The sequence below is a fragment of the Hippopotamus amphibius genome, chromosome 1, assembly GCF_030028045.1.
Source record: "Hippopotamus amphibius kiboko isolate mHipAmp2 chromosome 1, mHipAmp2.hap2, whole genome shotgun sequence".
NCBI classification, from domain to species: Eukaryota; Metazoa; Chordata; class Mammalia; order Artiodactyla; family Hippopotamidae; genus Hippopotamus; species Hippopotamus amphibius.
In genome coordinates, this window is record NC_080186.1 from 145584207 (window position 1) to 145598467 (window position 14261).

A 14261-nucleotide genomic window follows, 5' to 3' on the forward strand; every position below is an offset into this window, starting at 1 on the left:
ACTTGTTTATATGTCTGCCTTCCGAACCATACGTGGAGTTTCTTAAAAGTAAAGACTGTGTCTTTTTCATTTTTGATTCTGCAGCACTCAGCACAGGGTATCAGAGGATCACAGGAAGCATGTGATGTTTACTTGGAGAAAAATGTTGAATGATATATAGTCTTTACTTGTCTGTGTAACATGAAACTATGTAACCATTATTATTTAAGGAAAAGTTTTGGTTGTCTGGCATTTGGATAAATATGGACGCAGGCTATACATACCATATTTACTAAAATGCACAGCTTTATTTGCTAGGCCCAACCTTTAACTTGGTGTGTTTTACAGAGCATTAGAGATATTTGTAACATTTTAATTGTGAACATTAGCAATGACTCGTACACTAATAAATATTCAATCTATCCAAATATAAATACATAGTCTCAAAAGGACACAATGCAAAGTCTATAACATGCATCGAGAACCAAAACTTTGCATAGGGGAACTCCCTGTGAACACATGGCACCATTTTCAAAATGTGTTAGGGGAAAACAAAAACAAAAACCAAATAGGGAGGAAGTCCATTTTGCAGGACACTGAGAGGTAAACTCTTGACACTTGTTGAGTTAAAACCTCGGTGAATCTGAGCCTGAACAAGAAAATACCGTGCAAGGGAGAATTTTTCTAAACCATACCACAGAAATCAGTCAATTGTGATGTTTTCCTTCTAGGCTGGATGTTCCAGAAATCATCTCTAATTAAAGTTTCCAAAAAAGAATGTATGAAATGCCAAAAAAGTAAATAGGGATGATTTTGGATAAGTTGAGTAATATCATCTTCTGAATGATAGTTTTATTTTGAAGCCACCAGTTTCACAATAATTATAGTTAAAAGTTATGAATCTGCATCTCCAGACGGTCAAAATATCACATGATTTAGAAAAAGCTGATTTCAACAGCATCCAATAATCTAAGAGTTTTATCTGAACACTAGGAAAATTAAATCTCTTTTACATCAGGGAATACCCTCCCCCAGGAAGTATCCAAGACCACAGCTGGCTCAAAGTTGAAGTGATAATTAAAGGAAATATTTATTCTTCTGCAGGAGAATCTTTTAAAGCTTCTTTGAAGCCCATCTATAAATGGCTTCATGCAATATGACTCTGGTGGGTTGGGTGACTCAAAGGGTTAATTACTCCTTTAGTAACTCCAAAGTCATGGTGAGGATACAGATGAGGAAAGACAGATCCTATTCCAAATTGGAGGGCTACACCACCGACCACACTGGTCTGTGTGGGAATAACTTTACTTGCTGATGGTGCTGTGTTGGCTTCCTTATTGGCTTTCTAGGTCTTTCCCCTCTACTGTACCTATCTTCTCTGCAATCCCTTTCACCCTCAGTAGGAGGCAGTGTCGAATAAAAATAGAGAAACCGCTTTGGAGTCAGACGGAGGTGGGCTCTATTCTTCCTAGCTCTGTCACTTCAGGCAGGTGTCCAAACTTTTCAAAGCCTCAGTTCCATTATCTGTAAAATGGGAATAATAATATCTCACGGCGTTGCTGTGGACTCAGGGTAAACTGAGATTCTGCAGATAAGGCTTGTAGCTTGGTACATATTCACTTTGCATATTCAAGTGCTCAATCAACAGTGGGCATCCTTGGGCACCATGGAAGCCCCCCCACTCTGTGCCTGACTCAATTTCCACCCAGGTGGTTTGAGCAAGAACAGACCTCTTGTTCCTCTCTTAGAATCTGGGGAGACTTGAATTCTCAACCTTAAAGCTGCAGATCTCTAGGGCCTAAACAAGCTTCAGTTTCTCTGCCAGGCCACACTGCCTGGCAGAGCCTACACTCTGTTGATGAGAATGGAGGAATGCAGAGAGAGGACGAGTTCCTGGAGGCCTCAGTAAGTCAGTATTTACAGAAGCCATGATTTCCTCCCAGGATGCCTGTGGAAGCATTCTGTGCAGAACGGGAGGCAGAGTCACCTGCTTGGCTTGGTAGTAAAGATGAGCATCCAGGTGGTAACAGCGTAAGGCCTTTCCCTGCACCGGGTGGTTCCACCACCTGATGCCCTCTTTCTGCCCAGACACCAGATACCCAGTGCTCCAGTGGTGAGATCAGAATTGTTCACCCCAGTCCATTGTGCTCCCTTCAGGGAGAGAGGTGGCAGTGTACTCTGTGAGTAAAACCTCCTAAAGCTGCTTCTCAGAATATCCGGCCTCTGATGTAAGCAGCTGTTCCATCATCCTCTAAGGCAGGAAGCTGTGGCTGACAGCATCACAGAGGCAGAGCTTACTCTTTGTGCCTTTAATTAACTCACTAGTTCTTGAAAAAGAGTCATGCTCCTTGTTTAGTTTGCCCCATATCCTAGGATTCTGTGTTGTTGGGTCAAATAAAAAATGCCTTGACCATGAACTTTAGGTCCATGTTTGAAATAATAATAAAGTAATAATCCAGGGTCCTACCCCATCTCTCCATTTCTCTAAGAAGTGCAAGAAATGTTGCCTGAAAGCTGTCCGCTGAAGTTTGTGCACCACATGAGATAAGAGGCTGGAGGAAGGGTAGAGACATCACTGCTGCTCTGGCCCTGTTCCCAGTTCAGTGGCTGAGCCTCCTGCCTGTGGCCGGGTGCCAGCCTCTGGCAGGCCGCTGCCTCCGTGGCAGCTTAGGGTCTGGCACCACAGGCCAGTTGCCTCTGGGGAGTCCTAGACTGGTGGCAGCTTTTCATGCTCTGTGGAGGGAAGACCTCCTTCCCCCACTCAGGATCTGCAGCCCGCAGCCTGGCACTGAGTCTCTTTTAAAGTCCCAATTCTGCGATTTCAGCCAGTTGACTCAAGAGTCTGGAGAAAGGTGGCCGGTCTTCTGGTTTCTAGAGAAGGAAGAAAAGAACTCTGTGATTTCCTTGTACTTGTGTGTCATAGCTAATTCCAAAGCAAACCAGAATTAAAAAGCAATACTTTCTGCTGATTTTAAAATATGCTTCCATATATATTGTATTTGAGGCCATTATGTCTTAGTTGTTAACAGCAGGTATTTTGGAATCATATGGCCTGCTTTTGAATCTCAGCTTTTCCACTCATTAGCTGTGTGACCTTTGAACCTTAACCTCTTTGAACCTCAGTTTTGTCATTGGTAAAATAGGGATAGTAATATTATTTATCGCATAAGATTGTTATCAGAATTAAATAAAATTCTGTATAACAATGCAACATAAAGTGCTAAATAACACCAAAAAAGAAAATATTTAGTATAAATCTCATAAAATATACATAATATCTATAGTAGGAAAAATATAAAATTCTAAAACAAGAAATCAAAGATCTAAATTAATGGAGAAATATTCCATGTTCGCTGATGGGAAAACTTTATATTGTTAAGATGACATTTGTTTTCAACTTGATCTATAGATTCAATCAATACAATCACAATAAGAATTGAGTAAGTTATTTTGTAGATACTGATAAAATGATTCTAAAGTTTATATGGAAAGGCAAAAGACACAGAATAGCCAACACAATACTGAACGTGAAGAACAAGGTTGGAGGACTGACATTCCTGTCTTCAAGACTTACTATAAAGCTATAGTAATCAAGGGAGTGTGTTATTGATGAAAGAATAGGCAAATGGATCAATGGAACAGAGTTGGGATCCCAGAAATGGACCCACACAAATGTCATCAAATATTTGATAGAGGAGCAAAGGCGATTCAACAGAGAAAAGGTAATCTTTTCAACAAATGATGCTAGAACAATTGGACATCCACCTGCAATACAATGACTTTAGACACAGACCTTACACTCTTCACAAAAATTAACTCAAAATAGATCATAGAGCTAAATGTAAAATGCAAAACTTATAAAACTTCTAGAAGATAATGTAGGAGAAAATCTGGGTGACCTTGGGTTTGGCAATGAGTTGTTAGATATAACACCAAAAGCACGATTCATAAAACAAAAAAAAATTGATGTTGAACTTTGTTAAAATTAAAAACTTCTGCTCTGTTAAAGACACTAAATGAATGAAAAGACAGGCACAAGTCTGGGAGAAAATATTTTCAAAACACATATCTGATAAAGGACTTATAGCCAAAATATACAAAGACCTCTTAAAATTCAAGAGCAAAAAATTCTATTAAAAATGGGCAAACCTCATTAAAGAAAATATAGGAATGTAAAATATACATGTGAAAAGATACTCAGCATCATATGTTAGAGACTTGCAAGTTAAAATAACAATGAGATACCACTATTGAACTATTAGAATAGCTACAATCCAAAACACTGACAACACCAAATGCTGGTGAGGATGTGGACAAACAGGAACTCTCATTGCTGGTGGGAATGCAAAAATGCCACTTTGGAATACAGTCTGGTAATTTCTCACAAAGCTAAACATAGTGTTATCATATGATCCAGGAATCACACCCCTAGATATTTACCCAATTGAGCTACAAATTTATGTCCATACAAAAACTTGCACACAAAATGTTTATAGCAGCTTCATTCTTTTTTTTTTAAAGCTCTTTATTGGAATATAATTGCTTTACACTGTTGTGCCAGTTTTTGCTGTACAACAAAGTGAATCAGCTGTATTTATATCCCCTGCATCCCACGACTCCTTCCCACCCTCCCTGTCCCACCACTCTAAGTCATCACCCATCATCGAGTTGATCTCCCTGTGTTATGCAGCAGCTTCCCACTAGCTACCTATTTTACATTTGGTAGTGTACATATGTCAGTGCTACTCTCTCACTTCGTCCCAGCTTCCTCTCCCCCCACCGCCCCGTGTCCTCAAGTCTGTTCTCTATGTCTGTGTCTTTATTCTTGCCCTGTCACTGGATTCATCAGTACCATTTTTTTAGATTCCATAGATACAAGTTAGCATATGGTATTTGTTTTTCTCTTTCTGGCTTACTTCCCTCTGGCTTACTTCCCTGTGTGACAGTCTCTAGGTCCATCTACCTCACTACAGATAACTCAATTTCATTCTTTTTTATGGCTGAGTAATATTCCACTGTATATATGTGCCACATCTTCTCTATCCATTCATCTGTTGATGGGCATTTAGGTTGCTTCCATGTCCTGGCTATTGTAAAGAGTGCTGCAGTGAACACTGTGGTGCATGTTTCTTTTTGGATTATGGTTTTCTCTGGATATATGCCCAGGAGTAGGATTGAGCAGCTTCATCCTTAACTGCCCAAAACTGGAAGTAACCAAATGTCCTTCAGTAGGTGAATGGATAGGCAAACTGTGGTATAGCCATACAATGGAATATAATTCAGTGATAAAAATAATTGAACTATCAAGCCATGGAAAGACATGGAGGAATCTTAAATGCATGATGCTAAGTGAAAGAAGCCAATCTGAAAAGGCTACATACTGTATGATTCCAACTATGTGACATTCCGGAAATGGCAAAACTTGGACAATAAAAAGATCAATAATTTCTAGGGGTTTGGAGAAAAGAGGGGAAGGGAAAAATAGGTGAAGCACAGTGTATTTTAGGGCAGTGACACTATTCTGTATGATACTATAATGGTAGATGCATAATATACATTTATCAAAACTCATAGAACTGTACAACAAAATAGTGAACCTTAATGTAAAATATGGACTTTAGTTAATAATAATGTATCAGTGGTGACAGACTAATTGTAACAAATGTACCACACTAATGCAAAATGTTGTTAATATGGGAGGTGGGTATATGAGAACTCTCTGAACTACTTGATCAATTTTTCTGTAAATCTAAAACTTCTAAACAAAGTCTATTTAAAAAATTAAAAGTTAAAAAAGGACTAAATAAATGTCAACTATCATAATTGTTATATTTAATCCTTAAGAAGTAGACTAGATTTGTGCCCTTCTTTATGTCTTTATTGTTTATTTTTTTTGTTTCTGATGACAAAAGCTCTATGAACTTAGAGATCAAGCATTATTTAATTCTCTGATAGTAAGAAAAAGGAAGTTCAGAGACTGGTCTATGATTAATGATGAAGAAATGATAAAACTGAGATGAAACCCAAGTATCCTATACTTTTTTAAATCCCCGTTATTACCCTTCCATGATCTGAATTTGTGTTAACTTTCTATTCAGCAACTTTCAACTGTGGTTGAAATTTAGAATTTGCTAACTCATCCAAGGACATCTAAGATTCATGCTGATGTGGCTTAAGGCATAGCCTGCCACCCAAGGATAACTGAGATGTCTGGGAGGGTGCAGAGGAATTGGCTCCCATTCTGAATTGTTATATGAATAAAATGAATTTTAATTCAAAATGAATTTTAATATTTTCACAGCACCAGTGAACTTCTGTTCACCAGTTTATAGAACTAAATATTAAATATATACTTCATGTATATTTGATGGTTTTTTGATGTTACAGGTGCTTTTTTCCTCAAAAAATTGACATAAGCCTTACCCGCTCTTTCTCTCTGACAGTATGTTGATGGCTTGTGACATTATATTGCAAATCAAATAATAGTCAAGGTCCCTGCCAGCTCTTTTAGGGATGGGGAACTCCTTTAGTTAATAGATGCTCAAAGTCAATTTCCTGCTAATCTATTTTGTCATCCCTACTGCCTCATCCTCTGAGAGGGTTTCTTTCTTTAGGGATGGGGATGGACCCTGAAGTTGCAGATTGTAATGCAGGGGAGAAACCACTTCCTTTACTGACCTCTTTCCAGCAATGATTCATGATCTGGTAGATATGTGAGGAGGCCAGTCGGGGCTTGTATAACCGAAATCCAGTGGTGATGTCTTCCACTACCTCTGAGTTGCTTCGGTTTTCATATGGGATCTTGCCTTCACTGAAGACTTCCCACATCAGTACACCTATGAGAAATGATGAGTACAGCACAGCTAATGACAAAGGTCATAAACAGCAAACAAACAAACTTACATATAGAAATCACAGACCCCTTTACATTAAGATTCAAATCCAGAAAGTACAATATCGAGCCACCTAAGGCTTATTAGGCCTGTACTATTTCTAAAGAACAGAGGTTTCCCAACCTTCCTAGTGGTGAAGAACATTCAAGTTCAGCCCTTTGTTATATCTAACTCAAATGCTACGACTAAGAGTTTCAGAAGACGTATCAAATATCTACACATGATGTAGATGAATGGAGTGGATGAGGTCTGCATAATAGGGACTAGTGAGGACTGTGGAAAATCAAAGGTCAACAGTTCTGTCCCTGAAGGGACAGCTGTGATTCAGCTCCAGCCAACACAGGGCACTTGGGAAAGAGGGCTCAGGATTGTCATATTTTCTGATTTTTAAAGAGAAGTTATAAATTAGGAGTTTTAAAATAGAAACTCAATTTGATTAAAAAAAAATACTGTGCAGAGCAAGCAGACGTCTTCAGGTTGTCCATTTAGACCTCTGATTTAATCCTTTTTCCTTTTCTGTCCTCAGTAGAAATGTCACACTCAGCTTTATTATGTACTCATCTGTTCATAGGATGTCAGAGTAGGAAGAGAGCTTGCACATCACCTAGCCCAGTGGTTTTCAAAGCATAGTCCAGAGAACCTGAGGGTAGAGTTTTCCAAAGTATGATCCCCAAAACATCTGAACTTTTGAAAAATCATCTCATAAGTTTGTTCCAATGGCAGAACCTGGGCCCCAGCCCAGACAACTGGATTAGAATTTCTACGGGATCCTCAGAGGTACCTCAGGAGTTTTGGAAATTCAGTAAATAAGACTAGCACCCCAAAATGCCAGAATTTCTACTGAGATTTCTTTGGAAAGTGGGGGTTTGCTAATCAAAGCTAGATGGAAAACAGTTGCTTTCATGCAATCCTTGTAATGCATTGATGAACTGAATAAGGCCCAAAGAGGTAAGTTGACTTGTTTAAAAGAGTGCAGTTAATTAGAGCAAAAACTTTTAATGTGTGACAAAGCCCAATGGGCTTCAGGAAAGCCAGGTTTCTGTTTCTCAGGTTTGCCACCCCAGTTTTCTCACCCTTTGTATTCTGCTTCCATCAGTCCATCTCATCTTTGGACACTTCAGATGACATCCTAGGAAGGGATGGACTTTATCTCAACCCTCTAATTGTAAGATGCAGCAGCCAAGTCCTAGGCTGACAACCTGTGGCAGAGTAAACCCCGTTCTGAGTCAGCAGGTGAATGGGACAAAGTGGCCATGGCTGCAGACATCTCTTTGTGGGACACCTGGCTTGGTGCAGCGTGACCAGTTGTACCCTTAGAGGGTGGCCGCACATCAGCATACCCTTCCTAGTTATGTGCACTGGGGAAAAGAGAATGTGAGCTTGCTCGAGCACAATTTTTTTCTTCTAAGTTCATTCTGTACCTTAAATTTGACTAACAAAAGTCATAGTTAGGTCTGTTGAACAGGGGAACTGCTGTAAGGAACAATTTAGAAGGACTCAAAATCAAAAACCACTTGGTTATTGGAAATGGATATTCTAAAAATGTTGATGGGGGGGAGTTGAGGGAGGGAGGGGATATGGGGATATGTGTATAAAAACAGATGATTGAACTTGGTGTACCCCCCCAAAAATAATAAATAAATAAAAAAATAAAATGTTGGAGAAGATTAGTTAGTTCTTCTCCTAAAAGATTTAATTAGTCTTCTCCCTGGTCTCTACTACTAGTCAATATGCTTGGCAAACCTTCCCTTCATATAGAATGACAACATCAAACTCCAAACCATTCCTGTCCAAAGTAGACTCCTTCTTATAATGCAAATCAAAGAGGTTGTCCAGTATAGTTTTGCACATACTCTAATACGCACTAACTATGGCTTAGAAAGACATGACACATCCAGCAAGAATAGTTAGTACTTCTTGCCACATCAGCATCATTCTTTCTGTCTTTCATTCACGCCCATTTGCACTTATGAGACATTCTAATTCCTTACCATTTCGTTGCCTGCAGTTCTCCCACTAAGTCAGTATTCCCTTTTCTTTGGACACACCGAGCTTTGGCAACTGCAGCTTCCTTTGTCAGAGCTGCTATTCCCTGGATTTTCTAATGGAGAAATCTTCCTCTTATCATTCAGCTCTCTGCTCAACAGTCATCTCCTCAGAGAGGTCTTCCCAGATGGTCCTGCTATTTAAAGCAGACATTCCCTCCATTCCAGTCACCCTCTACCCCAATACTGTTTCATTTTATTCATAGCACTTACTTATCACTACCTGACTTTATCTCACACACATATTTGTTAGCTTGTTTACGTGATTGTTACATCACCCCTTAAAATTTGGCTCCAAGAGAATAGGAGTCTTTTCTATCCTATGTACCACTGCTTTGTAAGTACCTAAATTAGCTCCTGGCAGATGGTAGATGCTCAATAAACCATTGATGAATGAATGGGTGAAATACTTATTGAGAGTTAAATGTGGGAATAAATATAATGTTGGTCCCTGCCCTCAAGGAGCCCATATTCTAATCTCCTGACTCCTCCAGCTTTCGATCTCAGAGCAGCTGTCACCAGAATCCTGTTTTCACATTTATTTTTACCCCTATTTAAAAAGTGTCCAAGAACATATACAATAATGAGGGCCCCTTCATTCCTTTCAAAGCTGTTTCTACAGACTCTCAGTGGGACGCTCTCACTATGCAATGTTAAGGGCAAGTAGGGTTACCTGAATTTGACAAATAAAACAGCTGGCCCATAGTGTCCCAGGTCATGTGGGTGTGGGGCCTTTGACACTTACCAAATGACCACACATCCGACTTGCTGCTATAGCGACTGAAAGAGAAGACTTCCGGGGACGCCCACTTCACTGGGAATTTGGTGCCTGTGGAACTGGTGTACTGATCATCAAGGACGAACCTGGGAAGACAGTGGAGAGACATTGTCCGAGTGTCCTGGGGGCCTGCGTCCCATTCCTGAGACCTTGTTGACACCACATCCCTGTATTACCTTGTCATTCCAAAGTCAGACACCTTGATGACTTGGTTTTCTCCAACTAAACAATTCCGGGCAGCCTGGAGCAGAGAGAGGCAAACAAAAGGGAAAAGAAACCTTGGTGGGTAATCAGTAATTAAGGCATCTTCTATAATCACAGTCCTTTGCTTTCCCATGTGCTGTTGTGCAGGAGCAATGGGGAGCTTCATAAGTGTTAATTAAGCTTCACTAGTGCCTGATGGAAAGTTGAATGTGTAAGATCCTTTATCAGAATGAGTGAATCTGGCCTTTCATCTTCATTCCTGGGATCCTAATCAGAAGAAAAATCCATGATGTTGTATAACCAACTATAACCTTCAATGCAACCTGAGGTTAACCTTACAGATGGTATGAAGAAGCTGTCACCCATTTGACTAAAATAAGAATGTGCTGAGGTTGCTAATTCTCTTAAAACGATTCCTCAATAGGGAGAGTACGTGGTCCCTAATTCAATTGGAAGAGCCCTTACTGATAAAAGATCCAGGGAGTCTCAAATTTTAATGTACCTGCAGAGCCCATGGGGGGAACATGTTAAAATGAATATTCCTGAGTCTCAACCCCCAGAGATTCTGAGGATGGTTCTAGGATCCCCCCAATGTGATCCTGGTAAATCCTTGGATAACACATGTGCTTATCAATTTCCTTCATTTTACCAAGAGGAAACGGGGGCACAGAGATGTTACGAAGGAGAGGCTGTTAGCTGCATTTTGGAAGAATGTGAACTGCAACTCAGAGGGTGAAAGTTAGCGGTGGGGCTGGGAATAGAGCCCAGATCTGAGTCCCATGAGAACATCCCACAGTGGGTGGAGGAAGGAAGAAGTTGAGAGGGGAAAGAAGAGGGCTTGTGTCTTGTTATTGATTCATGCATTCCCAGTCTTGGTAGCTCTACATTTCGATGGGACATGCCCTTTCACCCTGCACCTGTAGGGGTTTGTCCTGCACCCTCTTACCAGGTCTCTGTGGATGACACAAGCCTCTTCCAGGTAGGCCATGCCCTCACACACATCCAGGCACATGCCCAGCAGGCTCTCTGCTGCAAAGAGCCCCCGCTGGCTGCGCAGGTAATCTGACAGGCAGCCGTGTTCCATGAACTCAAACACCAGGCAGATGGGGGCTTGCTCCAGGCACACTCCATAGAGCTGGACCAGTTTGGGGTGAGAGAGTTTCCTGGAGAAAAATGGCAAGGGATGAGATGGTCTAAGTTCAGTTTCCCAAAAATACACTCCCTCCGCCAAACAAAAATGTCTCATTGAGCTGAGAACTGAAGGATGGCAGGGACTCAGCTGGTGTGTGTGGGGATGAGCAAAGGCCAATGTGGCTGGCATGTCGTGGAACCAGAGGAGAGATGGGTAGGAGATGAGATTGGCAAGTGGCAGGGCCAGACCATGGTGGGCCTTCTAGACCACAGTGAGGAGCTTGGTGTTATTCTCCATGCCATAGGAAGCCATCGCTGGACTTGAGCAGGGAGGTGGCACAAGATGTCATCAAAATGGTATTTAAGGAGCACTACACAGAACATCCTCACTAAGACACCTCTGCATACTCTTGATTTGGCCACTCACATCATGACTTCAGCCTCCTCGATGAAGTCTTCTTCTGACATAGCCCCTTCCTGAATGGTTTTGATGGCCACCTTGTCCCTGTTGAGCCAGTAGCCAAGATGCACCAACCCAAACTGCCCACTACCAATCTCCTGCACAAAAGTGAGCTCCGAGGGATCAATCACCCACTTCCCTGGAAGAGAAAGAGAGAGTTTTCCAGAGTTGGCAAGCAGTAGATACGAGGTATAGGACTACCAGGAGACTATGTAGCCCTATATATAATGTTAGCCTATTGTTACTATAGCTCAAAGATAGCAAATGGTATAAGCCCTTATGCTTAGAACTTTAGGTAAATAAACATCCTTTTTTCCCAAATAATAACAGAGAATATGCATTGAAAACCAGGAAAAATGTAGGTGGGGACGATTACATGGAAAGAGGAAGGAGGATGGCATTATTTGAAATGTTAAGGAAAGTCAGTGAATTCTAAGGTCCCAACAATTTCCTATACCTGATTGAAAATTTTTTATTGTCATGTTTCACATAGAGCAAATTTTATTTGAACTGGTCATTCATTCATTCATTTATCCATCAAGAGCATCCGTTATGTACAGAGCACTTACTAGGCCTTAGAAGGGGTTAGGGATAGGGTGGTGGATTTCAAGAGGTGCAAGAGACTGTACAGAGGTGCAAGCCAGCACCCGGTCTGGCACATGGTAGGCGCTCAATAAATGCTCAATAAACAAGTAAAAGAGATTCGAGTCTCAGTTTTCACACTGACAAAAATGAGTGGGTTCATAAAATACTCTCTGGGCTTCCATGCAGCATGGACACACCAGGATTCTACAGGTATTAGAGTGATCTTATTTTTATAAGGAGGCTGAGGGGCATTATCCTTTCCTGATGTTTGGTCTAGTACCATAAACAGTTCAATTTCTACACTTGGAGGCAGAGACTCAACAGAAAACAGTTCTGAGTATTTATTGTGTGAAGATATGGTGCTGGTTAGGGATGGAAAGCCCACGGCAGTGTTTCTCAAAGTATCATTCTCTAGCCCCTGTATCAAAATCAGCTAGGCCACTTGTTGAAAATGCATCTCCAGGACCCCACTGTCAGGGATTGTGTGTGTGTGTGTGTGTGTGTGTGTGTGTGTGGTTTTTTTTTTAGAACTTTTATTGAGATACAGTTAACATACAATAAACTGCATATATTTAGAGTGTAAAATTTGGTATCCCAATCTCCCAGTTCATTCCCCCCCAACCGTCCCCGCTTTCCCCACTTGGTTTCCAAGTGTTTTGATAAGTGTTGGGTTGGGGCCAGGAGTCAGCACTTTTCATAAGCATCCTAGATAACTTTGATGCACACTGAAGCTTGAGAACCACCAATCTAGAAGATATAAAATGAAAGGCACACCAGCCTTCTCTTTGACCAGCACAGTTTGGACCAGGAGATGTAAACTCAAATGCCTTCAGGTTCCAGGCAGAAAATCACAAGTGGGTGAAGCAGTTCCAAAGGACAAGAAGGAATAGTAGAGCCTGTGGCCCTGGAGATGCATGACCTGCCCTAAAAGCATTCAAAAATTTTAACACAGTGCTATGCAGACAAACACTTCTGGATGCTGCTAGCTTATAGCACTTGCAATGGACCCATACCCAGCAAACTAGATGATACAGAAGTCCTGGAAAATAGACAGGAACACAGTACTACAGCACTGGTTTCTAATATTTATTTTCTAATAGCATTTAGCAGATTGCTGTGTACAACGCAGGTGCTCAGTAAACACTTCATTGATGAACTGTTACCTAAAACCAATAGATACTGATTCGACCTAGAGAAATGTGTGTACATGTATATGTAATCTTACTCACACACATTGTAAATGTTCATTTGTGCACACTTTCTCTAGATATACAGTGTACCTGTTTAATGATGATTTTAAGTCTGGGGAAGTCCATTCAGAATTTGCCCCAGATCTTTAGGGATGTGAGTTAGTGCAAATGAATAACATTCCCAAATGCACTACTTACCATATCTCAGCCCTGCCGTGACTGGGGCTTTCTGCCTCCAGGAACAAACTGGATACCGGAGTCTAGTGACCAGGCCTGAGTTGATTAAAAAGTGAAAGGCGATCATTAAAGCTTTACCATAGCAACCATCCAAGTCAAGTCATCAGGAAAAAATATAATCCAATGCAAGAGCTATTCTTATCCTGGAAAACAAATTCCAAAGCCCAATCACTGATACTACACTTTCCCTGAGAGAAGGTATAATATCACAGTTAGGCATGATTCCAGCAGCAGAATTTGCTAATGGAAAATATGTAATATAGTCAAATATTTGGCAATCTTTTCTATTTGTATAAATAGTTATTATTTATAGTCGGTCTGTCTGAGATGAATAAACCCGGCTGGACATTTGTCACTTTTCTGCAAGTTCCCTCTTTGGCCTGTCCTTTAGAACTCACCTCCTCCATTGTGCTGGTGATAGTTGATGAGGAGGGGGATGGAATCAAACACATACTTTTCAGCCACATAATATCGCTTGGGGTTGTCATTTGTTTCTTTGATGTGATAGTGCTTTATACAAGGGTTGTTCTCACTGAGACAAATGAAACAAAAATGCAGTGATTATTAAGAAGCAAAGTTTGGATATGGAAAAGTCTACTGGTAGCAGATTCCTATTAGCTTTGTTTTTTACCCTCTCACAAGGATGGCAGGTATATTTCAACTTGTGTGTCAGTCTTGACAGGTTGGCCCTGGGTACTGTGTTAGGAAGGACTCCGAGGCTGCATCTGGACCCAGTTAGGACTGGTGCCATGATGGATT

General features: G+C 40.8%; 1 protein-coding gene across 2 annotated transcripts in view; it reads right to left on the bottom strand.

The window, feature by feature from the left end:
* Positions 1 to 1043: 1043 nt before the first annotated feature.
* Positions 1044 to 14261, bottom strand: part of ITK (IL2 inducible T cell kinase) — a 64548-nt gene continuing 51330 nt past the window's right edge. For both annotated transcript variants that reach the window (XM_057730147.1, XM_057730154.1), the window contains exons 10-17: positions 13901 to 14034; positions 13464 to 13538; positions 11458 to 11629; positions 10846 to 11062; positions 9872 to 9936; positions 9663 to 9781; positions 6658 to 6815; positions 1044 to 2850 (exon numbers count right to left, since the gene is read on the bottom strand). In XM_057730147.1, the coding sequence (XP_057586130.1) occupies positions 2779 to 2850; positions 6658 to 6815; positions 9663 to 9781; positions 9872 to 9936; positions 10846 to 11062; positions 11458 to 11629; positions 13464 to 13538; positions 13901 to 14034 (1012 nt within the window). In that variant the 3' untranslated portion in view covers positions 1044 to 2778. The remainder of the gene's footprint in view (positions 2851 to 6657; positions 6816 to 9662; positions 9782 to 9871; positions 9937 to 10845; positions 11063 to 11457; positions 11630 to 13463; positions 13539 to 13900; positions 14035 to 14261) is intronic.